We start from the raw sequence: 26,734 nt of genomic DNA, 5'->3' as shown, positions 1-26,734 counted from the left end.
AATGAATATTTTACGAACGACCGATCGAAGGTCACGAGTCGCTCCATACGATTTACGCCTGCAGTGTGAACTTCATCTTCCCGTCGATTTGCATAGCTTTCGTTAGCTTCCACTTAATGTAAACCGGCTTTTAAACGTGAAATGTCGCCCCCCTCAACAACGCCGTTATAATCAGCGCGACAATTGATGGATTTTGCCGCGAGACGACGGCAGAACCCATATGACATACACCATTGTGTTGGTCGGTAAATACGGTAGGAATTAATGATTGGATTCGCGCTTTCTTGACTCCCGAATTGTCGCGCGAATTGTTATTCGTCAGTGTGTAATAAACTCCTTATAAGTGCATATTTCAGAGAGTTGGATTGGGCCATTCCCTACAAACGAATCGAATAAATTTGGAATTCGTGCCACTAAGAATCTGGCCTTGCTGCAATATTCTGAAAAAATTATGCCGCCTTTCGGTAATCCAACTGGTCGAGCCCCGAAAACGATTCGATTCATTCAAATGTAGTTCATATGCTATTCACGGTAAGATCTGAAGAACGATGTTGAAAGGAATTTACGTTATGCATCTCTACTAAACGAGAGGTCAAGATGAGAGAATTTAGTCAAAATGAAGAACTGCACAGTGCTCACTTCACAGTGTGTATGTGCGGTGTGCGCAGAGTCCCATACGATATAATTGCACGAGGGCAATTTAAGCATTGTCTTCGCGAAATGAGCAGTTAATCATATTTGAGGCGATTAGGCACGCATCTACTAGGAATCGCCTTTTGAAATCTGTCAGGGAGAAGTCCTCCCTAAGCTCTCGTATATTTCTGACAAGTCTGCCTTTGCCGTTTCGCATAGCTAGTTCAGGTCCAGGACTCAGAAGTAATTGATAGCATAGAAATATCTGCTCAAAAGCCTTTGTTTAAATGTATTTTCAGTCGGAGAACCGTAAAATTTTATTCAGCGGTCGATTCATATAATACTTGCTACTAAACATTTTATTAAAAATCTGTCAGCGCTTGAGATTGCCGGATCACGATTTGATATATCGTCCATCCGACAGATGCCACCTGATTTTTATCCCTTTCCTTTTCATGTTATCATCTATTACTTTTCCTTCAGTGTGCAACTGTACTTGCCTCTTCTTTACATCGTGGAGTGTAGAGCAAATATGCCCTCTTGTTGGTGTAGATGTTATGTAAATTCTGTACCTATATTCAATTGCGGATAAGTAGTACCTTGTTACATAGCATGCGTGTGAAGAGCGCCAATGAGCGCGTTAGCTATCTAGGCTATCTATAATGTCACTGTCGACACGACAGCTATAGCATATAGTAAATGGTCTCCCGGGGCCTACGATATTCGTATTCGATATTCGCAGGCCCCGGGTCTCCCTTTCCAATTGTTTAGACTGCCTGAGATTCACGTTGTATGATATTCTGTTTTCAGATTTTTCGTCGAATTTGTGTGGGGACTATATTTGTTCAATTGGCAAGGCCATGGCCATGGTATGTTTTATTGGCTTTTTGTAAGACGGAAATGAAATAACATATATCCTGTTATTGCTTAGACATCTGGAAATAACGATGATACCGCCGCCGTCGCTGAGGAGATTTTGAATTCATTGATTGGTTGTGTGACCGGGTAAGGCCACATATTGTGGCTACATAAGTTTTGCTTGGTATGCTATCGATAATGCAATGGTTCTCAATCTTTTTGGACTCGCGGTGCCCATTCAAAATGAAAAGTAGTTCGCGGCACACAAACACATAGTGATTTGGCAATAGCTCGGCGGAGTGTCGGACCATTGTATATGCTTTTTAAAAAGTGCCTTTTCAATTTACTTGGCACCATAGCTTCATTTGACAATTTTGCATGAGAGAAAGGCCAATCTGGTACATTCATTATCACACCAAGTGATGCCCAATGCCCATATTTAGATAGGTCCGTGGACGGACATATATGAGCAATTGAGCATGCGACACTTCGGCATGCGACAATTTGGCATGCGACACATGAGCATGTGGGTTAAATTACGGGTTAGGGGTAGGTTATGGTTGGATTTATCGTTGGGTTAGGCTTTAGGTTAGGATATATATAAGGGTTAATTTCAGGGCTATGTTTCGGCTTAGGGTAAGTTTTTGGGGTATACAGTCACATGCTGAAGTGACTCATGCTGATGTGTTCCATGCTGAACTGTCGTTTTCCATTGTGTCGCATGCTCATACGTCGGGCAACCATTTACATAACTGTCGCAATATAAGCGTGCTTTCTTTTCCAGGCCCACCTCCATTTCCAAAATATCTTTTCTCTTTACTGCAATGATCATCACCGCCTAACTTCCTTCCTATCAAAATAAAAGTCTCAATTTTATTATTTCTAAAAGTAAATTTTCGTGAGTAAAGCGTCCCTCAGATTACTAAACTCTGAAAAATAGTCGCCGTATTCCTCGGGTCAGAATATCGTTCCTTCGTGATTACCACAAGCAGGGCGACAGGGCGTATGCAGACGAATGGGGGTCACTTTGATTTACTAACGATTTACGGCGTCACGGAAACTTAGGACAGCGCTTAGATACTATTTCACAGTGGCGGCTCGTCCTATAGGGCAACTGGGGCATTGCCCCACCTAAAATTCTGTTCAATAACAATTCTTTACCATTTATAGACGCACAGCAATCTATATATACCGAAATCACAGCGAAAGTCGTATTCTTCTTGTCCTTTCGCTTGTAAATGCCCATTGCCCATATATAGCGAAGTCTCTGCGAAAATCGAATTCTCTTCTGTGTTTTCGCTTTGCGAATGCCTACACTGTAAAAAATATCCTCGGTAAATCCCGACATTAGGTTTGGTTCAAAATTCCCCGAGTTTTGACCCGGGAAACTACTTTCCGACTCATTAAAAGTAGGTAAATCCCGAGTTCTCCCTGACTCGGATTGGAAAAATGCGAGTCTGATTGATAATTTTCATTGACCTTTCACCTCAGCCAAATCCCAACTGTGCTGACTAACTAGGATTGCAAGAAACCGAGCCTGACAAATAATTGTCATTGACCTTTCACCTTAAACACACATAATCAGTAGTCAGTCTGCAGATTAAAGAGCAGTGTATATTAGCAGCAAATAAAGCAATGTTCCATAAAAGTACAATCAACAATATTGGAAACCTGCAGTGTCACAAATTCATAATGATGCGTAATTATTACAGGTAAACAAACAATATATGTTTGTTGTTCAAGTTGAAAATTTTATTGTGTAATGAGCACGCTGTGCTTGTGCCAACAATTGAACAATGGTGCTTTTAAGGTTTAGGCCAGTTGGTTGCCAATACGTTAAGCAATCCAAAAATATAATCAAAAGACCAAACTCTGGGCCACGACCATTACAAATATATTGCGAATTGATATCGACAAGGACGACTAGAGTAGCACCGATCAATTAAAAAACTAATGCACAATGCTAAGCGTCGCAACACAAGTTATGTCTGCTGGCAGTCATCAAAAAGGGCAAAAACAGGACCGCCACAAATCATAATACGACAATTAATCATCGGGTATCATGTTTAACTTGTTGCGAACAGCATTAATTGGTTTGACGTCTATAAGCTTGGCGAGAAAACTTGCGACAAAGTTCAAGGAGTCTGATGATGAAGGAGCAAACTTCACATTGAAAACCCAATAAATAGCCATGAGGCATGCTAAAGCATGGTGAAAACCAAATAAACCTTTCACAACTTCTCCATCGAAATGAATCGTCCACTTTTCCATCAGAGAATTGAATGCGATGGTCGGATAGACATTCTTCGGCTCCTACGAAATATAAACGTTACTAATATCCAGTATCCATGGAATAGTTTAAAAGAGTGTGAGGTTTGTGGATCAGTGACTTATAATGTGGGCGGGTAGGCAGAAGCTTGAACATTATGTAAATTATATTTAATTAATTATAATATAACCCATGAATTCTGATAGAAAAACGGGCAATGCATGACCCATTGAACTTTTTTATGGACTATGCAAAGCAATGCATCGTCAAAGTACATTCCATTTCATTTTCACTTAATTATGCCTAGAGCACACAGTATTCATCAGTTAAAACTGTTGAACACGAAAAACGCATCAGTAAGGAATACAAGTAGTTGACTGCTACTTGGGTACTCTGGAAAAGTAAATTTACCAGATTACTCATGACTTTGCTTTTTAGAAGGCATAGGGAAATATTAAACTTGATGCGGGGTTGTTCAGTGAAAATAAGTTGGAAAACGACAGGCGTAGATCAAGACGAGCACATATAAATATTCTACAAGATACATCATGTGGTCATATCATATCGCTTCAAATTAAATAAAGTATGAACTGTGAAAACAACACTGACAGAGGCCATTTTAAATGTCCAAAATATGTAATGAATGGGTGGAAATGTTTAGCTGCAGTTTGAGAAATACCAATGATCAACACACCTTGTCCACAATCAGGAAGTTGTCATACTTTTCATGGAACATGGTTGGGATGTAGACCATCCAGTCCAGTTTTTGACTAAGCACTAAGGGACAGAAAATGATTCCGGAAATAACCAATAACGTAGTTAGCGAAAGTTCGAACTTTTGCGGTTTATCAAGTAAAAGGGGTACGTTGATACACGCGTAGGGCACAATAATTAGAGTACTCGAATGATTCGAGTCGAGTAGTGAAAAACGATTGTTTTGAGTATTGTAATTATACGCTTCTTCTAACTACTAGTTAATTTATCAAAGAGACGTATAGTTCCGATAGTATTTTCCACTGCGGAAACCTTGAAATCACGATTGGTCGTATCGCATACGAAGCATATCATAAAAGCCACAATACTGGAAATATCATATTTATGAAGTCATGATAAACCCACAGCATCGCCACAAAGTGCAGTTAAATATGTAAGGCTGGAAAAATACCATTGTGATACTCGAATATTCGACTGGAAGCCTGATATATGAGTTATAATTGAATCCATCACGCACTCGATTTTGCTCAGCCCTACGCATGAGCGTACGACAATTGGGCATGCGACACTTGGGAATGTGGGTAAATGGGTTTACGTCTGGGTAAGGTTTAGAATGAGGATCTAGTTTGGAATAGGTTTGGGGTTAGGGTGAGTTTTTGAGTTGTGAAACCACATGCCAAAGTGTGGCATGCTGATCTGTGGTTTTTCATTGTGTCGCATGCTCATTGCTCCTGTGTTGGGCAACAGCTGAAAGGATAAAAACATTAAAGCATACATTACTTACGCATTAACTTCGTGCTTTCCAAAGGAATATTCTGCGCTAGTATGAATCTTGATGCTGAGCTCCAACTCTTCTCCAAAATCTTTGACGTCAGGTCGACAGGGTAAGTATCGTCGGGAACAGTCTTGTTTCTGACAAATCATTTTCATTTCTTCCAAAATCTGAGCAGGGGGAAATATTGTCATCATAGAATACCATGCCATGGGTGGTTCTGGTTAGTATAGTATAACTTTGCTGCAGGGGCCTTCAATTTCAGTAGTAGTTTAAATTGACGTGCAAGTCCGGTGGCGTACTGGTCTTAACTATGTATAATGTTCTACCAATACATAGAGAATATTATACACCTACGAAAAATATATAAAATATATATCATAGCATTTAGTGTAATTCATTCTTGTGCGTTTCGTATATATGCACACATGGCTTATAAGTCGTGCTTGAAACCACTACGTTACACCTACCCAATGAGCATCTGCCAAAACTGGGTACGACAACAACAGACTCTTTGTTGATGTCCCTTTGATAACGATATCTCGACGAGCTTTAAAGGTCCTTTTCATCCTATCCAAGATTGTGATTTTATCAGCGTTTCGGCTTCTTTTCCACTCAGTCCTCATTTCATTTTGATGTTCTTCGATGCTACGCACATCCTCCGTAGGGTTTACGGTTGGAATCTACAAGAAAAAATATATTTTCTAATCAGACATGGTCAAAGGTATTTTCATCGTCAAATTTTGACGAGTTTATAATTGCGTAATTGGTAATGCTGCGCGCACAGTCGATGGACTCTCGCATAGGCCAAGAGTAGATTTGGGCAAAGGTGCTGACCACTTTCTTTAATAATCAGCGGAGGCGTCGCTGCCAATTTTAACAATGCCCGAAATATTGATTGCTGGGCTTGCCACCAAGCTAGCTTCGATTTTTCTAAGATCAGGCGATATGTGAAACTCCAGAAGAAACAGGCGTAGTATCATTTCAAGCTTCGACAATTCGTCACGACAACTGTTCTTTGACAAATATGACACATCGATTTTCCATTTATATCTGGGAAAGCAAATTCATTGCTTGACGCAGAGTTACAAACCCAGCTTTCGACGTTCTCGTTTCTAGTAGGCCTACATGTTTCTGCTCAAAGCATTCACGGTGTGTGAAACACTTTTTAAAAGTGTTCTACGCAGTGGGATATTCTCTTGAAGCAGAGTGCAGCGGAATGCCGATTCAAAACAATAACAATCTTAACTTCAGCATAGGCCTATATCAAGAAACCAGAACACATCAAAGTATGAGTAATCAAACGAAACAGACAGTGCAATAAGAAAGCTAAGTAGCTAAATTAATATGCAACAATTCTGTGCCAGTATAGTAATTGCTCACGTAATGAAAGATGTCGCGGGCCGCAAAATAAACGTCTGCGGGCCGCGGGTTGAGAACCCCTGCTGTACGTTATAGCCCATGTCACCAACACATGCCCCGGAGGTCATACTATGCCGCATGCGATCTGATTTGAGATTTCGGAGAAGTGCCAAGTAAAGTATTTGAAATGCTTAAATTGATTTCAGTTATTATTACTGTTGTTTCAAAACAAGCTATTCTCTTGTGCTCAATATCAATATCCTCAATATTCCCCTCTCACCCGTTATACAGGAAATATTAATGAACTTTGAAGGATTTGAAAATGCTTACATTGCATGATGACATCCGAGGATTGCTGTTTCCACAACAAGGTCGTTATATTTTCGTTTACGCTGGCGGTGTCGTCCATCCTGCAGTTCAAGGAGTTGCACAAACGATGAATAATCCGTACATGATTCAGCAAGGCTTTTCGCGATGAAAACTCATTAGAAATACAACCTGATGCTGGACACACCTAATTCATAGCCGTCTGTCGGCGTGAAACCGCACTCAGTCCGTTTACCTCTGCTGTGTTCTGGTGAAAAGCATGGTACGCGCATCTTCTCGCGCGGAAAATTCTTGACCTCAAAAGACCTCTCTCGGGTCGATATATTACAGCAAATATTTGCAGAAACTCTGTCATGCCTGCCGAAGCGAGACAATAATAATGGAGCTTAGTACCTGTTCGCTGCTACATGTCTATATTATGCGCTTGCTACACACTCCATTCTGCCGTATAAGTGAAATAAAATTGAACGCGCGGACATTGGAGACCTCAAAAGTCAATCTACTGTGTCATAGTTAATAGGCTTTGGAAATAAAATAACAAATCTTTGCATTACAATAGAGATTTATATTTGTTGACTGCTACATTTGGGTTAATACTTATTAGATTGCTGTACTCCGTTCATTCAATCCGGCGTCGATAAGCGCGTTAAAATTGAACGTGCATTGTGATGTGGGATCACGGAACATCCTTGCCTCAAAAGCCACTCTACACTGTCGTAGTTGAGTGGCATCGTAAGAAAATAACGAATGTTTGTAGAAACTATGCGTTTTCAGCCATTGCGATTACAATAGAAAATCGTGTTTGTTGGCTGCTACATTTGTATATGGATTAATAGATTCCTGAAACTGACACTCCATCCGTTCCAGTTGCTGACTTTATGAATTGATAGCCGCGTTCACTCGGCGTAATAATAGCCTACAGCAGGCAGCGCGACCGATATTACGCCTATCGAAATTTTGGAAAGTTAGGTCAAACCTAACATCATGATGACTAACGCTAGAGAAATCGGTGATGTTTTACTGAGAGGGAAATATCACTATCTTTTAAGTAGCTACATGTTCGAGACTGAGGCTATCAGGGTTCACCCGATAAGTCATAAAAACTCCTAAAAATATCTCAACACGTAAACATTTTCTCGCGTTCAGCACAATGTAGCTCTATGATGTATCTTGCGGTCAGCTGTTTCCATGGGGATAATATACGCTAGAGGTGAATCTCCTGGTTACCACGATATACCCACGCTGCGGTCTATAGCTTATATACAGATGTGACTTTATCTAAATTTTAGTGGGTCGAGTGAAATTCGAGGAAATCGTAGAGATTTCATAACGTTACATCATTCCCTATATCAATCAATAAATCAATGGAATCTGTCAGAAATCATCAAATCCGTCATGTAACAACAATAAAATCGCCGTGATTAACGCGTTATGATATTCGCTGTGGCCTTGTTCTCGGATCGGATGTTCGTGGGTGTCGCTACGTTTACTGCTAGGATGTCCACGTGTCGCCATGTTTTAGTTCCAATATATTCGTACACCGGTTTTGCTGTTAATTGTCGTGCCATGGTGTTATAGTTTATCGGTGAGTCGGCGATAGGGAGAGAATCTGTAAGTGTCTAAATGTGTAATCAATAACACACGAAACAAAATGCATTTAGATGAAGTGTGATATACAGATAAGCGTGACATAAGGAGGACAGGCTGATCGTTCATAACCTTCCTCGTTGATTTCGCTGGTCATTATGCCAGCGTGATATGCCCACCCCTTCCGGTGTCCGGTCAATACCGAGAAAACCATTACCGAGAATGCCATTTCCGAGAATGGACACCACAGAGAATTGACAGTACTGAGAATGGACACCACCGAGAATGGACATTACCGAGAATGGACACCACCGAGAATGGACATTACCGAGAATGCAATATATGCAATGCGGGCATGTTATTCATATTTACACGACATGTATATATTTATCACGGTGTTGTCACATTCAGTGTCGATTCTCAGGTATAAATCTCGACAACGTCCGTCCTAGTAGTAAGGTAGATTCTTGACATTGTTCATTCTCTGTAATGTCTATTCTCGATGCTGTCCATTCTCGGTAATGATTATTCTCGGTAATTCTCGGTTGGGTCCATTCTCGGTAATTGTATTCTCGGTAATGTCCATTCTCGGAGGTGCATATTCTCGGTAATGACCATTTTCGGTAATGTCTATTCTCGGTAGGGTCCATTCTCGGTAATGGTATTCTCGGTAATGTCCATTCTCGGTTGTGTCTATTCTCGGTAATGACCATTCTCGGTAAGGTTCCAGCTTCGGTAATGGTATTCTCGGTAATTTCCAACCTCGCATGCGGTTGACATCTCGCGTGACTCGGAATGCACTGAAAACGAGTCGACGTTTTGGGGAAAAAACTCGGAAATGGGTTGAATCGAGTCATATCCGAGCCTAAGCTCGGGATTTACCGAGGATATTTTTTACAGTGTAGCCGGGGCATGCCCCGGTAGCGCTCATAACAAGCTTTCACTGTCTATTCTCTCAAAGCCGTGCACAATAAAGAAACGGTGATTTACTCTCTCCTATTCATAAAATTACCGAGCAACCGGGGCACAATAGGTCTGTGCCCCTAAGGTGTGATGTAACAATCGTATCTATATATCTGAACTCGGTTACCGTCATATGCGTTTAGTCGACCTTTGCTGGTATCGGTCGATTTTGATGGTGTTTCACTCCATGAAAACTCTTGAAACTTGGTATGTCATGTCGTGATGGTGGTATTTAACGCTGCCCCAAGTTTCAGGGATTCTACTTAAAGTTTAGGGTAGTAATTCCGTTTCCGAAGTTGAGTGTGTGCTGATCCGTCGTGTATCGCAAACAGATTTTACTCAAAAGCCGGTATTGGTATCCATTGATTTTGACGATGTTCAATACCGAGATCGGTTGTGACATTTGGCACGGTAAGCCTTAATGTTAGTATCGAACGCTGTACAAAGTTTTAAGTTTGTCACTGAACTATGGTAGTGGTAATTTCGTTTCTTAAGTCGAGTGAGAGCTGACTCGTCATTTATCGCTAACAGATTTTACGCAAAGCCGGTATTGGTCTCTATTGATTTTAACGATGCTCCTTACCTAGATCCGTCATAAGCTTTTGCACGGTAGTCTTGATTTTAGTATCGAACGCTGTGCCAAGTCTCAAGGTTGACACTCAATGATTAGGGCAGTAATTTCGTTATCAGGGTCGAGTATGGTAGAGATGTGCTCTGATCTGAAACTTTAGCCTACAACGCATTGCGGATTTCACGCAAAAGCCGGTGTATCTGTGGTAACGTTAACTGTGTTCCATACTGAGATAGGTGATGAGATGATGATATCATTCTCAGTTTGCATTCAAATATTTACTTTGATATTATATTCTCCAATGTCAATTTCACCGTGCAATTGTGGCCTTCAAGCCATATGCTTACAACCCTCTGTCAAGCGCGATAGCTATTTCGTTTTCGATGGCGGCTAACAGCTGATCACTTGATCAGCCTATTCATCTGTAAATGTTTCGCAAAATTCGGTCTGTTCGCATTAATTTTGACAGTGTACCATACCGAAAAGGGCCATGGGGCTACTTCTCGATGATGTCATGTAACGGTGTACTACGGCTTTCATCCACGTATTTATTCGGTAATATATTTTCCGAAGGCGATTTCGCAGCAGACCGCCTATAGACAGTAATAAAGCCGTATGTGTCGTGTTACAGTCTCCAGTTTCAAGGCCAAAATCTCCTATGCTGTACCGAGACCGAATTTCCGAGGCTGCTACTCTTAGTTCTTCAGAATGTTTTGGATTCAATATGCCAGGCGCAATGTATGAGATAACAATTGCGTATGTGTCTGAACTCGTTGACCTTTCCAATTAGGCTTACGCAATCTCTCGAGTTATAGTCATTTCCATTCCTGCAGATAATTAGTCAGGTCTAGTGCGAACACGAACCGTGTTGAATCTTTGTTCCGTACGCCGTTTACGCAGTTACCACACTTCAAGTCACAGCTCATCGGTAGACCTCTCGTGGCACATACCTTAAAATCACTGTTGTCGGGAAATTCATGTTACCGTACTTGTTTACGTTGGAAAACGCCATTGTGACGTCATCTTGATAAAAAGTCGCAGCCCTTGCCCCACCACCCGATATTGTCACGAGCCGCCACTGCTATTTCATAACATTTGTTTGACAATGAACTCTGCGCAGTGCACACTTCCGCCTTGTTGATGTAATTATAACCATCGCACCGAAGAGGCCAGGCACGATCGTCACTAACGAATACAGGCACGTATACGGATTCCAGACCAGTGTTGCCAATTTAGCGATTTTCGCGCTAGATCTAGCGATTTTTCATCCGGTTTAGCGCCAAAAAATATGGATCTAGCGCCTAGCGATAAATCTAGCGATTTTTGAAGAAGTATTTAGCGATTATTTAGCGCTTTTTTACCGAAAATAACCACTAAAGATCAGTTCTGGCTGACGACTGCATTGGCTATACCGGTCACCAGAGTGCGGACTCCGATGATATATAATTATAGATTAATACCTGCCGATAGATAGTAGTAGATACGCAACTCCTGGCGGTTACGCATGGGCAAACAGTGTCTCTTGCTGAGTAATCTAAAAGTAGCATAGTTGGCAGCATAGTGTCCTATATGGTGTCGACACAAGCAAATCGCACGGTTCAATGAAATTGTATCACGTCACAGTTTCCATTTGGCTACAGGCAATTTGACGGTGATTTTTGACCGACTTGCCGAGCATCAAATTTGATAAAACGGGTATCAATCGAAAGCTGCCGCCGTACTGATTACGAAAATTAAATTTTATTCCGCTCGCGGCCCTGGAACCCCCACAATCAGCCTCTAATTTTTCATTGTTATGGAGATTGGCATTGAGACGCAACAATGCTGTCTAGCCAAACGAGACAGGTGCTCGAGAAAAAGGGAGCCAGACAGTATTGTTGCGTCTGTCGTTTCGCCAGACAGCATTGTTGCGTCCCAATGCCAATCTCCATAACAATGAAAAATTAGAGGCTGATTGTGGGGGTTCCAGGGCCGCGAGCGGAATAAAATTTATATTTTCGTAATCAGTACGGCGGCAGCTTTCGATTGATACCCGTTTTATCAAATTTGATGCTCGGCAAATCGGTCAAAAATCACCGTCAAATTGCCTGTAGCCAAATGGAAACTGTGACGTGATACAATTTCATTGAACCGTGCGATTTGCTTGTGTCGACACCATATAGGACACTATGGTTGGCAGTGCTAAAACTGGCGACCTGAACGCTGAAGTTTAATATAATTGGCCAATGGCCATAAACGAAAGATAGTGTCGCAGTGATTTCGAAAATACAAAATAAAATCTCGTCCGGACAATGGAACCGTGCACCCCGAAACAGCCCTCGAAGTCTGAAAACCGGCATTATTGCTCCAACAATGGCACCGCCGCAACACGGTGAACATAACAATGACCAATTTCGTCCAGCGATTGTTCTTATCAATGCCGATTTCCAGACTTTGGGGACTGTTTTGAGGTCGCTCCAATGTCTGGTCATTCGTTTAAGGCCAGATTAATTACATTTCATACACCGGGTTGGTCCTCGGATTATTTTCTTAAGGTCTCTACTTATAGTGGAAAACAAACCCGTTTCAACGTCGTGTTGTGACGGGTCAAGTCGTGTGTCGTGTCCACGTGTGTCAAGTCGCATGTCGTGGTCAAGTAGGCCAACTCCAACACAGTTTAGAGAAGAAGTCAAGCGCATAACCACGGTACATCGCATCACGTATTCACGGACTCATCGAGTAAGGCACGCTGATATAGTGAGCGGTTATGCCTGCAAACCTGGTCAGTGTTCACGGTATAGCGATCGTTGCGCAAAGCGATCTGCTTTATCGAAATGCACTGCCGTTTTGTCCCGCTTAGATATGGCTATTACGTATTATGAACTATAAATATGATAAGTGACTTTGGCCCCAGACGAGTAAAATATAGCTGAGAAGAATACATCGATATAATGGTTCAATTTAACACCTTTTGCAGATTTAGCGCTATTTTTTAGCGCTTTTTTCTCAATATTTAGCGCTATCTAGCGATTTTTGACACCAGTTTTAGCGATTTTCTTCCATCCGGAGTTGGCAACACTGTTCCAGACTCATTTCCCCTCAGTTTGCGTGAGGATAGCCAGACCTAGTTAGTTCTACTGCCAGCCACACGCAGTTCAATTATATTATAGTTCCAACAAACCGGGAAAATAACCTCTGCGGTGGGGACATTTGTAGACTGATATGTGATATAATTTGTAGGTAGCGAGATAGCATATATTGGTATAATCCGCTGCTGCAACACCAATGGATCGTGCGTTCGAGTCCGACCTAGCTCGACTCGAGAATTCCTACCTAAGTGTTCGAGGTGTATCTAGGCTCCTCCTTGCCATCTCAAACGCGTAAACGGTGTCGTAATAAGCCTAGAAGTACAGGGCCTGCCGGCCTGGCAACAAGTCGGTAGATACGGAATCAAAATTGGGAATATCGGCCTGGTGTAAATGAAAATTCTGGTCGACATACACCATGAATAACACAAACAACAACAACTTCTCAAATTCGTCACCGGTAACATAAAGTTGCTCTACAAGCCCATATTTTAACAGGAGTGCCGGCACCTACCTACCTAATCATAATCACAAGGTGGAAGGCTATATTTGTAATTGTAATTTGTAAACGTGAACACTGAACATCACTTTCACTTCCAAAGAAGTACATTTCGTGCATGTGATTAAGAAGACAATGAGGATTTGACAATTGCATTGTTACACAAGCGCCGCCATGTCAGCTCTTCTCCGCGATTAATCAACCTATTGTGCAAAATTTTATGCAGCCTTCAAAGCATGAAATATGTCGGGTAAAGCGAATTAGCGGGGGATGTTGTTTGTCTGCGTGGCAGCAATTTTGATTTGTCAAATGTACAAACATCACACCGAGCCCGATTTAGATTATTATTGATCATTTGCTATAGACTAGAATTATTTTGCGTATAGTTTCAAAATTTAGAAGAAATATCTTGCGGCACAGTGGAGAGACGTGAATGGCACACTCGTGTGCCGCGGCACACTGGCTGAGACCCAGCGATGAGCATCGGACGGACTCGAATAGAATTCGGACCGGATTTTAGCTTATAGTTAACAACATTATAGGTGCAGACTTAGAGCGTGGCAGCGGCGTATCAAACCGATATTTCATTACCCTACATTGTTTTATGGCGTCACAGATATTTCGTTGTGTGCGTTACTTAGGTTTACCATATGTCCTCCAGGAGGATTTCTCCTGCTTTTTCAGGAGATCGAAAATGTCCTCCTCCTTTGAAGATTCGTCCTACTTTATAACTTTGACAACTATAGGCCAATGGACTAGGTCAACTGAAAATTGCCATGAATGACGCGAAATACCTAATGCGGACGTTCGAGCGGGTCATTCGGGAGTCGAGTCTGAGATCTGTTTTTTAGTTGACACAAAAAGATTACCAGTAAATATTTCAAAATCAGCAGTTTTCAATTTCGATAAACTGACTTTTATGATATGATAAAAGTGTCCCCTTTCCCGATTCCAAGATATAGTAACCCTAGCGTTACTACCGTTTCCTAAGATTTATTTTTCTCTATTCTCTGCCAACCGTCGATATAATAACGCCGCGTTCATAAAAGAGGCCAGGCCAACCACGATCGCCACTAACGAATACAGAGGAATGAATGTATGCTTTTCAACGTCTTTACAAGACGTACCACGGCCGTATACAATACAGTGTGAATGTCACCTTGGAGGCCATTTCTCGCCGATAATTACGAAGACAATGTGGGGTTGAGAAAAGCATTGTCATACGGGCCCCGCCGTGTCTGCCACTCTCTGATGAATCAACACATGGTGCAATCCTTAATTAAGGGCGGAAATCAATAAAGTCGGCGCGTCCGGGAGAATGCTAATCGTCTGATTATATCTGCTAATTGTGGCGCATAAAGTTGGATAAGATTTCGCGCGCGGATTATCCCGAGGCGTCTGGAGAAACTCTTAAACCATCGGAGTTGGTTGCCTCGATTAATTGTTTTTAATCAGAAGATTAGCATTTACCAGTATAGGCTATGAGTCTTATGACTTTACCAGTTATCCACCCTAAGATTTCAAGGCCTGCGGTAAGTACCGCGAATTTGCGGGTGAGATTGGTTGTTGCCAACTTAGTTTTTGCAATTATATGTATCTGTATATAATGTATACGAACGAGGGATTTCCATTTTTTTTTCAAATTTACCAAGATACCATAAATTCATGAGGGTGAAGTACATGCGTATATACCGATAATACAAGCTTCTTCCTGTTGATGAGATTACACGTACGCTCCATTCACGCAGCATGCTGTGATAAGTTTGCCAGCAAATCCGGCAATGTGCTTCGGTCAATTTGCGAGTCCCTGATCTCTTGTGAACGTGAAGTCGAGAATACCAATTATTCACTACGCGCGCGCTGGAACAACTGAACTATTTTTTCAAATCAATATGCTCAAATTGTGGAACCTGTTCTATAATGGTACCGATTTCAGTCGACTCACACTTGCCTTGTCTTTTGATATCCGGAGCCTTGTCACACATCTTATGATCGTTATGTTTTAGTATTAGCGCAAACGCAACTCAATCACGCCCGTTAAAGTATGTTTGCGGCCAATTGCGCAGATTCGTTGTTATACAGTACTCTGCGCAGTGCACGCGGTGCACGGGAGCGGGGAGTACAGCGCATGGATAAATAAAGTTCGTGATGCGAACATTCACAGATTACGCAGCGAGTGCTGCCGACAGTGGATGACATCATAAACATGAAGCATCAGTATGGCTACCTTACATTTTTAACTTGCAGACCGATAAAAATCGACCCAACTTGTTATTAATCACGACAAACTCTGTAACTCAAAAGCAAGGAGTGAAAACTTCAACTAAATGCGTCGATGTGGCAACGACGTATGCAGCGAATTTATAATCAATACATCCAAATGTTGTTGTTTTGTTGTGTTTCGGTATTCATGATGTTACGAATACTATGTGGCCATACACCAGGACGATATTCGTTATAATGATTCCTGACAGCCTGATATGTCGACTCCTAGCACGGCTCCCGTTTGTAACGGCTTATACAAGGATCAGATGGCGACGGGAAGCCTAGATAAACCTCCAATACTTATGCAGGACTTGCGTAGTCGAACTCGTATAACCCATCGGTGTTACAGCTGTGGTAAGTGCCACTGCGCTATTTTACCGCTACTAGAGCTGGGAAAAATCGAGTCCCTGAGTGATTCGGTTCTGAATCACGTAATATGCTTCGAGTCGAGTGGGGTAATCGAGTATCACTCATTATGACGTCATTGCATAATGTAATACGTCAAAGTTCAAATATGTACCTTTTATGCGACCATAAAGGGTACAAGGAATATAATGCCTGTTATCCGTCACATTAAATATACTAAGGTATTCTTTTGGCCATTCCAATTTCATTGCACTTGGTGACAACGTTGTGGGGTGATCATGACTTCGGCAATGTGCTATTTCCACTAATCTTCGTAGCTTTGTACCATGTGTTTCGTACGCTATGATACGGCCAATCCATGACTTCAACAAAGAAAACTAGTATCAAAATTATAATTCTCGTTGATAAAATAACTTTCAGTGGCGAGGGGCGTATAATTTCAGTACTCGAAAAGATCTTCTTACACTACTCGACTCGAATCATTTAAATTGATACTTTATTCAAATTCGAGTACTCGAATCATTGTGCCCATAGCCCTAACCGCTACCCTTCCAAGTGTTTTTTTCGTGTTTTCGTGCATATCATAATATAATATAATAATACAGATGCTTGCAAAGCACCAGAATGAAGTCTGCGACGACGCTTAGCGAAGCCATCGACATAGTATCCGCAGATTCCGCCATGAGTGATTCGCAAGGTGATCGGGATTCGAGCTCCACAACAAGTAAGAGCAGACCTGGGCACTACGTGCGGCCCGCGACACGATTCTGAGCGGCCCTCGAAAAGGTCCTTAAAATTTAGACTCTAAAATATATATATTAAGGTTAATGCGCGGACAAAAACTACTGCATAAACTGATCCGGACATGCGCTTACTTTAAAATCTAGTTTAATTATGCACCGCGATTACGTAGCCATACGTACATCGAGTGAACAATCCGGGTACAAAATATAGCCAGTATATAGCAAATTACATCGTAGCAATTAAGGTTACAATCCCTGCTTCCCTATTCTAGTTCAAATCCTATCTATTGCCAGGTCTGTGCTTGAAACTGTCAAGCCATACGAATCCAAATCCTAATTGGTGACATAGTCATCATCATCATTGGTTTATTAGCAATTTTATCAGTTCAATACACCACAAAAAATGCGATACAATGAAAAGAAAGGAAGATGTCGAAGCGACTAGGAGTTGTCTATGGAATCGGACACCCACCTTGGCCTAGGCGATGTAAAGAGGAGGCATGCGCACTGAATGAAAGTAAAGAAGATAGTATAGAAAAAGGAAGCGACAAGAAATAGGGCGGCATGTCATGGGAAGCGAGATCGATAGGTCAGTCGTGGTCCGGTAATCTTGAGGATGGACTGTATTTATTTAGTAGTAATTGCTTGTATTTCGACTTGAATGTGGATGCAATCAGTGCACGTGATTGGTGGTCCTCCTCACTCAAAAACGACCTTATGTAGTTGAAACATCTCAACAAAATTAGGAGCACTAAATATATGTTCACTGAATTCAGCCGTTAGCCGGTCATTTTAGTTTATGGTGAACAGCGAGCAAGTCTCCATGTCTAAGGAGTGTAATTTGAGTCGGCATTATGAGACAAATCATGCAGTGAATATAGGCCTACATCAGGCCCAGGGGTGGCCAACTTTTTTTCTATTCACGGTCGAATTTCGATTAATCGTGTAGCCTACGGCCGCATTCCAGGGCATAGTCGTAATGAACTAAATGGACGCCAAATATCGATGTTAAAATGTCCATTTCCGGTGAGCTACGGACTGATTTATTTATTCAGATAGGCCAACCATACGCACCAAAAGCGCATAGATAGGCCAACCATACGCACCAAAAGCGCAAGTGACCATGTTATGCGTAATATCTTGGACCCGTCATGGTCGCGCGAGGCGCGAAAAAATTTCAGATTCACGACTGAATTTCGTCATTAATATTAGTAGTTTCATATATTCCTATCAAGCACTTATCCTTTCTCAGCCCATGTGATCAGCTCACCGGTAGAGCTGATGGAGGAGGTGTTTTCGAAAATTTAGGGCAAGTTATAAATGATGATGGATTTTCGGGTGAGGCAATTGTTGTTAGTCACTTTGTTGCATGCTGTTATTTCTTGACCTCCCATCAAGATTGTCAGTATATCGTGGAGAAATATTGGAATCGCTCAAACGTACCAGAAACAACTTTCTTTCGTGAGTAACACACGATTCCAAGTTGGTATTTCTATAAGGGGTGCATCATATTACTCTGCAGTTCACATCTGTACTGCGGGGCTGAGATTACAAAGGGTGCTACTATATTTAAATCGAAAAAATGTAGTTACGTTGAATCGCGCGCAGCGTGAAGAAAATATCAATAATATTTAAAATCTCTCAACAATTCGGGAGTCGAATCGTAAATTCAATTTGCATGTCGACAGCCGCCTACACATACTAATTGAATTACGTGTCCACGGCCGCATGTTGGCCACCCCTGGCCTACATACACTCGGCTGATGCGGACCTGCTAACGAAGCTAGCTAAACAGCGAGGCTATTTTACCAAGTTACACAGAGCCATAGGGACGCAGCCTAATATTAACGCACCCACTTAACAACATGTGTTAAATATGCAATTCACTGCTTTCAAATTAGAAATAAAACTGCACATCGATTGCGATTACAATGACTCCTGAAACGCGCAATTACGATTGCATTTATTTTGCTTTCTTGAACTTGACCTTGATCTGTGGTCGTATATTCGAAGCCTATATTTACCTAACAATCGAGACGACAGACGAGACTGCATCATGAGGATCATATTTATAACTATGGCGACGTCACTTGTTTGTTACGTCAAAGCTACATGACTTGTACGTTGGCAGGTGTGGATAATTCGTTACGAAGCCATTGATGAGCATTGAGCATATAGCTATAATACTTTAAATTGTTATAAAGACCAGTGCGGTTCACAAATGGGACGCGCCTATATGATATTTTGCAACATTCTTAAATGTTCAGTTAACGTTTATAATAGTATACATGTCTTGCAAAAAACTCAGTTATCGTCCATGTACAAAGCGATCGATAATATATCAATTACGATGACCTCGAATTTTTATGTTATCGAAGACGACCGCTCAAAGATGCTGTAGCCCAGTTGTGGCCCTACGAAGTATCTATCCGAAACCTCTGGGGGCTCCACCCCCCAGACCCCCTTTCGCATCTGCTATTCTTACCTATCTTTCACCACGGCAAGGTTTGGCCAGATGCTGGATTCGGCCATGTCTATTTTGCATGTGTACAAGGATAGACTACATCGAAACTAAGTAATTCTACCGCATGCAGAGACGTGATGTTTATCGGGATATGGGACTTTTGTAACAAATGCAGAGATTTGATGGTGATTCACACATCTGTACGGAATCATATTCTTGCTTGGTACACGGATTTCCATGTTTATTCGTTATTATCCTTGAAAAAAGCACATAATCCAAATAGGGGGGCCCCGGGCGACCGCCCACCTCGCCCACCCCAAAAGCCACCACTGCTGTAGCCTAACCGTTGCAATCGATTACGATTACTAATTTAATTACGATCACACCATGTTGTTGTTGTTGTCGTTGTTTTTACTCGTGATGTTTCAATTACTCATGGCCAATGTTCCCTCTAAGCTGCGCACGTGCGCAAATGCGCAGTGCTGAAACGGTCTCTGCGCACAGAATATCTAAGCTGCGCACAAAAAATCCGAAGCGATGAGTTTTTTTAGTCGTTGCGCACTGTTCTCCAAGGGGCCGCGCAAGCCCGCAGACTCGTGAAAAATTAGAGGAAACGTTGCCAGGGGAAAATAGTGTTGTCGCTGAAGTCTAAAACCGAGGTACAAGTGCGGCCCGTAAAGGTAGATATTGCGCTCTGCGAAGAACTCATAATTTGCAATGACGAAAGAGATTTTTCTTTTATTATGGTCTCCTACGCGTGAGCGATACTGATGTCATTTCAATAGCACAATCTTTTCTGGGAATGGCGAAATAACATGGTTTAACAAAGTTATAAATAACAATGGGCTAGCTCGAATTAGTTAATATGTGAGAAACTAACGAATAGTCTTCTTCGCGTGGCATAAACATTACGTAAGATTTACTGTACAATTAGCCTACATGCCGCGAATTTTCGAAGTCATATCACTTCCATCAGGCAAATCTGATCACATATGGCGGTGAGATAGGAGAATGTGCAGAATATGCAAGTACAAGCACCAATATTGTTGAAAAAATCCATCCCCTTGCAAACGTTGAACGGGAAATGCTGCCTCTGTGCACTGTAGGGCGTTGAATTACATCAGCTTCTCAGCAGCACAAATTTTGATTTTATTCGATTTGTTTGAACGGGAATCTTCTGTCGATAAGGTCATACGCTGATATTGTTCTTGCTTCAGTTGGACTTGAATATTCATATCATTATATTTGACTTGTGGTCTTGATATTAATGAGTGCATTGCTGGTATTAAGACGTCACATCAGTGTTTTAACGCGGTGAAGCCTACATCAGGGGTAACCAACCTGCGGCCGTAGAAGGAAATTTGTGCGGCCGTGGACACGGAATGCAACTAGTATGTGTTGGCGGCTGTCGACATGCAATTTGAATTTACGAATTGACTCCCGATTTCTTGAGATATTATAACTGATCTTGAAATTTTCTTCGCGCTGCGCGCGATTTAATGTGACTTCATTTTTGGATTTTGATGTATAACAACGCTCTTTCTAAGCAGTGCCCACAGTACAGATTCGAACAGCAGATGAAAATGATGCGCCCCATATTGAAATACAAACTCGCAATCGTGTGCTCCTAACTATACCAACAATTCTGAATGGAGGTCAAGAAATAACGGCATGCAACAAGGTGACTGATAACAATTGGCCCACCCGAAGACGCAGTATCATTTATAACTTGCCCTAAATTTTTGAAAACACCCTCTCCATCAACTTTATTAGTGAATCTGATTACATATGGGCTAAGAAAGGATAACAGTTTGATAGTAATATATAAAACTATTAATTTTAATGACGAAATTCATTAGTGAAACTGACATAGTTCCATAACATGACCACGCAGTAAGCCTATATATTATTAAATGGCTTAGTCCGGAGTTCACCGGAAATGGCCATAGACACTTTAACATGGAATGCGGCCGTATAGGCTACATCAGTAGTCGAAATGCGGACGTGAATGGCAAAAAGGTTGGTCACCCCCGGCCTATATCGATCGCGTGTATTGATTTGAAGTGCGTTCTCGTGCGTGTGTGTCTACCAGTAATCTATAGCAGTGGTTCTCAACCTTTTTCACCTCGCGGACCGGTAAAATTTCAAAAAATATTCGGCGGACCGGTGAACCTCCAAAATGTAACCCAAAATGTAACTTATGTCACCGTTTTGTTGCAAGTAGCCTATGTGGTGCTAGGGATTGACAGTTTGACGGTTCTGATCGTCAATAATTATGATAAAGATGGCATCCATGTGATTTTACGGTAGTGGGTCTGCTGAGTCGATGTAAAATTGCCTCGCCCGGAGAAACGTGCTACCGCCGACAGTCGTCCACGGTCTTTCGTGCCGAAGGCCGCGGATGAAACCTACCACGCTATCTCGAATAATATTATTATATTCGGCAATATCGAGAGATGAAGCGTTTCGGAGTCTAACAAAGCACCTTTTCGTGCAACCTTGCTCATCATTGCCCACTACCACCAGACGTATAGGCCACTCTGGCTACTACGCATACAATGCTCCGCACGAAAACACATGAATTATCAGAATTATCAGGTTTCCCGGAAGAGCTAATTGACGTGTCCGTCTTGGAAAATTTAGGACACGTTAATTAAACATATTCAGGCTGGCCTGTTGGAATAATTATTTCGTGGCATGTCATTATTTCATGACCTATACTGTCTGGTATGTAGTGAGTATATATTGAATTCGCCCAAGCGTACTAAACCAAAAGACGTACACGATTCCAAATTGGTATTTCTTCACTGGCCAATAATTTGTCTCTGTGGTATGGCATTTTTCCTATGGGGTACGCAGATTGCCAGGACAGCGAGAATCGTGTCCAGCCGTTTAGGCGCCTATGGACCATTAGACACTTATAGATCGAAGTTTTCGGTCAACGAAGGGCAGTCTTTTTCGGCCAAGGTTTCCTCGCTGCAGAATTGTTTGGCACACTTTTTGGAGTTCCATGTTAGCCCAAACTTCATTGTGTGTTGGTGCGTCGTGGCGCGGAAATGGCTGACGTGAAATGCCTATTTCTATAAATCATGCGCATTTCTTGGAGAAAGGGCACCCAATAATCAAGACATTCAGTGACAGTAAATCGCGCAAAAGTTGGATAAATTTTCAAAAAAATACTCAATAATTTATGCTAATACAAAAATAATTTTGGGCCTTTTCAAGCTCAACCCCGCTCCAATTGGGGGTTTGGGGCAGGCCAGTTACGGTTCTGCGCAAGATTAATGAATCGAAAACGAATGATCGCACACAGCGCGGCTTGGCGAATCAGCTTTTACTTGTCACTCGCATATCGTCAAATGACACGGCTTGAGCTTTAAGTCAAATTGACAATAAACATGTTACCTCACGAAGTTCTGGATCAGTTTAAAATTTGATGATTTTTTATTTTATCAATAGACAAGCCTTCAACATATTGCTTCTTGAAATTATGGTTAAAATTGTAAATTACCTCGCGGACCGGCAGGAACATCGTCGCGGACCGGCACCGGTCCGCGGACCGGCGGTTGAGAACCACTGATCTATAGCATGTCATATGTACACGGATTTATTGTGACGTCACAGATGGGTAGTTTCTCATCCCCTCACCAAGCCACATTAACAAGGAAGTGCGATTCGTTTAACATGGAATGGTTGTCGGAGCATGTGAAAAGGGAAGACAAAACTCTAGATGATCAGTATAGCGTAAACCCCGAGGGGGGTCTGGGGGGCGCAGCCCCCCAGTCTTTTGGTTTATCACCCTATGGGGTGCCTGGTTGTGCACTGTTGTCCAAGGGCCTACGCAGTGAGTTGGCGTGTTTGCGCAGACTGGTGAAAAATTAGAGGGAACATTGCATGGCCAATGGCCATTTACAACTCGCCGATATTCTAAATATGATTCCTGAACCGCGACCTAGTAACGTCCACTTTCGTTACAAGCCATTTGTCAGACACCGGTTACGCAGATTACGCGCGTAGGGACCTAGATAAAAACTCCAACACTCGATTCTGGAATTCTGGAGTCGACACAGCTAGGTCCAACTCAAACTCTGAATCCATTGGTGTTACAACTATGGAACGTATCACAATCCTATCTCGTCATATGTCTGGTGAACAGTAGCCTACTCCGTATCCCATGTTTTGTCTGGTGTAGGCCTGCAGTACTTTCTATAGGCACACTACACTGTACTGTACTCTGTACATGTACATTAGGGCTGTTCAAAAATAAACTTTTTTTTTCGGATTCCAGCCATTCACTGATTAAATTGTCAGGTTACCCTAAAAAACGCTGCACACCAAATTTGGTTCGATTCTAACAAGTATAGGACTCCGCAGATCCAATTAAAAGACGTTGCAAAACAAATTTGAGTCAATTCCGACCAGTAGAAGCGGAGTTATGTGAGTTTTTCGTTGATAAATTGCGGATTATCCACCCATCAAGGATAATCCGAGGATTATAATCGAAAAACTCACATAACTCCGCGTCTACTGGTCGGAATTGACTCAAATTTGTTTTGCAACGTCTTTGAAGACAGCTCACAGCTCAACAATTTCATGGGGTTGGCAGAAAAATTTGGATTTTTTTTTTTAATATTCCATAATAAATTGAAAATTTTAATTGGATCTGCGGAGGCCTTTACTGGTTGGAATCGAGTGAAATTTGGTGAGCAAGGTTTTCTACTGCAACCTGACGATTTAAGAGGTGACCGGCTTGAATCGTGAAAAAAAGTTATTTTTGAACAACCCTAATGTACATTGTACACTACAGTTACTATAATTTTCCGTTTGTACAGGCAATACGCCCAGAGAACCTCCAGTTCCCGAACGAATGGAAGAGAATAATGACCCGCCGACCCATTCTTCAGTCAAACGTTCCAATGGCGGGGGACATGCCGAGGGTACAAGGCCGGCGAGGGCAACGTCGCCACAGAACTTAAGATTAAAGAGACTAAGACGTAGCACCCGCAAGCGCAAGACTGTATATCGGTGCTTGCGAGAACGTTATATTCATTTCAAACTTGTGGATCATTTATACAGAGGATTGCCGGGACAAAATTTAGACTATTCCTTATCGGATGAAAATTCATTCGTAATGTAATAAATTCGAAAATACAGGTGATAACGACGCCGTGAATTATGGTTAGACGGCCAATCGATGCCACCACATAAATTTTTTAAAGCGGTCGAGTAGGCTATATGGGTTGGACTGAATCCGGATTTGACAGTGATTTGATTTTTCAAGCCGTATGGAGCCGGTTGGCAACTTTATGTCAGAATTTGGCTGGTGTTCTCTTTTCGTCCTTTGATTTCTTCAAGCGGTGACAAGTCCACCATCCATGGTGCGCATTGGTTCGGACCGCCGTTATTTGTGAACAGCCCTAATGCGCAGCAGCTATGAAGGTTGCAAGCGTGTTTGGTTCAATTTATCGTTGTGAAACAGCCTTTTCGGACACGAACTTCATCAAAAACAAACATAGAACACGCCTCACTAATGCGCATCTGGAACACTCACTCATGAGTTGCAGTGTCAAGTTATGCCAGAGTACAGCGCACTAGTTGATAGTTTACAATGCCAGGCTTCCCACTGACTGATATAGAAACAGCTGTCATGAATTATTTTGTCCAGTCTTAAAGGGGCACTGCGCTCTAAAAATGATGTGGTCTCAAATTGAAGGTAAAAACGAACAAAAATTTTTGGCCGCGGCGATTTCCTTCAGTACGCCACCGTGATGGAGCTGCAATTTATTGAAATTTCTGCAAGACCAGTTGCCGCGGCTGCTTAACCCGTTACATGGCACGATATCTTCACCGTCGCACTTGCTCGACGCGATTAGGCAGTCTGCCTTATCAGACTGCCTTATCGCGTCGAGCAAGTGCGACGATGAAGACATCGTGCCAGGTAACGGGTTAAGCAGCCGCGGCAGCTGGTCTTGTAGACATTTCAATAAACTGCAGCTCCATTACGGTGGCGTTCTGAAGGAAATGGCTGCGGCCAAAAATGTTTGTTCGTTTTTACCTTCAATTTGAGACCACATAATTTTTAGAGCGCAGTGCCCCTTTAAGTGTGACATGATATGTATAAAATTTGACTTGTCAAAAACATGGTGCGAAGTAATTCATGATTTCTTTAAAAAATCTTAGTGGTCAAGTTAGTTTAAACGAGACGTTTTGATTTAAAAGACTCTCTTAGAAGTCTTATCAACGCCGAAATTCAGGCTCATACGGGTAAACGGTGGGAGTAAATGGTAGCCCGTCGCTTCAATCAGTACCAAAGAAGTAGCTGTTATGGCAGATATAGCCCGTCCGTCGTCTGCGGATAGTATACGGCAAGTCCGTTGTCTACGGATATCAGCTTACAGTTTATACTTAACTGGCACTTCCGCGGTAGCTGACACGAACGTCCTGTGTTCTGTGTAGTTCTTGACTGGCAGTTCAATAGAGACGACAACAATTGCCTTTTCCAGATATATTGTACAGTAATTCGGATAGTTTTAGCAGTAAGTTTCAGCGTACATGAGTCTCGTAATCTGAGCCAATCTTTGATATGCACTGGGTTATAACTATGCGATAAGTCACGTGATATAGCATTATACCATAACAGATAGGAGAGAGAAGGGGCCAGAGAACCACACTGTTGGCTGCAAAAAGGTTGGTGACCCCTGTGTTAGGGAGATTGGATGCACTAGTTCCAATTTCTAATCATCTATTCTGCGTATTCATTCTTGTCTGCTTGATACACTCGTATTCTTGAATAGAGGTGCAATGTCACTTGTGAGCTTGAAGTTTAATTCGTTACTGATTTTTACAGTGCACGGCTCTGAATTAAGTCAAATATTGATGCAATTCCAGATTCTCAGAGGGACTTATTCTGAGTTTATTCAATTCGTTTGAAAGGGACCTTCAATATTCCACTATAAACTTGATCGACGACGATGAGCGCATCGAATTTAAAACCAATGGTTATTTGATGGAAAATGGATTTCTGCTCATAAGGTCGCGACATGCGCTTATTGCTGCAGTTACACTTAAACAAATCGCACCATTTCCAGATTATATTAGAGAGACGGTATGGCTTGACTAACGAGCGCAGTGCCGGCATTAAAACGGCACGTCACTGTTTTAATGCTGTACAAGTACATGTAGCTATGATACGGAGTAAAGTGCGTTTTCATGCGGCTATGACGTCATCCACAGACGGCATCAAGTAATTTCATGTCACAGGACTTTGCATACCCAT

The 26,734-nt window shown here is 42.0% G+C and overlaps 2 protein-coding genes and 1 long non-coding RNA gene across 5 annotated transcripts in view; 1 reads left to right on the top strand and 2 right to left on the bottom strand.

The window, feature by feature from the left end:
• Positions 1 to 26,734, bottom strand: part of LOC145448292 (uncharacterized) — an 82,600-nt gene that overhangs the window by 18,388 nt on the left and 37,478 nt on the right. The gene's annotated exons all lie outside the window — the stretch shown is intronic.
• On the top strand, positions 1,438 to 24,631 carry LOC145448282 (uncharacterized). Its single transcript, XM_080326649.1, has 4 exons — positions 1,438 to 1,502; positions 1,565 to 1,638; positions 16,857 to 16,975; positions 24,291 to 24,631. Exons 1-4 carry the CDS (start codon positions 1,494 to 1,496, stop codon positions 24,593 to 24,595), a joined length of 507 nt encoding a protein of 168 aa, XP_080182775.1. The 5' UTR covers positions 1,438 to 1,493; the 3' UTR covers positions 24,596 to 24,631.
• Positions 3,086 to 8,085, bottom strand: LOC145448285 (uncharacterized). Of its 3 annotated transcripts, XR_013917856.1 has the most exons (5): positions 6,939 to 8,080; positions 5,717 to 5,929; positions 5,255 to 5,416; positions 4,455 to 4,530; positions 3,086 to 3,804 (listed from the first exon to the last, which is right to left on the bottom strand). XR_013917856.1 is itself a non-coding variant. In XM_080326653.1 (4 exons), exons 1-4 carry the CDS (start codon positions 6,951 to 6,953, stop codon positions 3,762 to 3,764), a joined length of 429 nt encoding a protein of 142 aa, XP_080182779.1. In that variant the 5' UTR covers positions 6,954 to 8,085; the 3' UTR covers positions 3,086 to 3,761. The 3 variants fall into 3 exon arrangements, 2 of the variants coding, with proteins under 2 accessions (XP_080182779.1, XP_080182780.1); XM_080326653.1 differs by lacking the exon at positions 4,455 to 4,530 and having other exon boundaries at positions 5,259 to 5,416; positions 6,939 to 8,085; XM_080326654.1 differs by lacking the exon at positions 4,455 to 4,530 and having other exon boundaries at positions 5,259 to 5,416; positions 6,889 to 8,083.

The sequence above is a fragment of the Botryllus schlosseri genome, chromosome 10 (genome assembly GCF_051294905.1).
Source record: "Botryllus schlosseri isolate E-star chromosome 10, Bs_hap1, whole genome shotgun sequence".
In the NCBI taxonomy this organism is placed as follows: Eukaryota; Metazoa; Chordata; class Ascidiacea; order Stolidobranchia; family Styelidae; genus Botryllus; species Botryllus schlosseri.
Note: the sequence above shows the minus strand (reverse complement) of the source record. Positions and strands in the feature narration are given on the sequence as shown.

What these genes read in the sequence shown, in the direction of transcription:
- LOC145448282 (XM_080326649.1), top strand. An exon ending in TTGATTGGTTGTGTGACCGG is followed by an intron (nt 1,639 to 16,856) that starts GTAAGGCCACAT and finishes ATAATAATACAG; the next exon opens with ATGCTTGCAAAGCACCAGAA. An exon ending in GGATTCGAGCTCCACAACAA is followed by an intron (nt 16,976 to 24,290) that starts GTAAGAGCAGAC and finishes CCGTTTGTACAG; the next exon opens with GCAATACGCCCAGAGAACCT.
- LOC145448285 (XM_080326653.1), bottom strand. An exon ending in TTTTGGCAGATGCTCATTGG is followed by an intron (nt 5,417 to 5,716) that starts GTAGGTGTAACG and finishes CCCCCTGCTCAG; the next exon opens with ATTTTGGAAGAAATGAAAAT. An exon ending in GGAAAGCACGAAGTTAATGC is followed by an intron (nt 3,805 to 5,258) that starts GTAAGTAATGTA and finishes TATATTTCGTAG; the next exon opens with GAGCCGAAGAATGTCTATCC.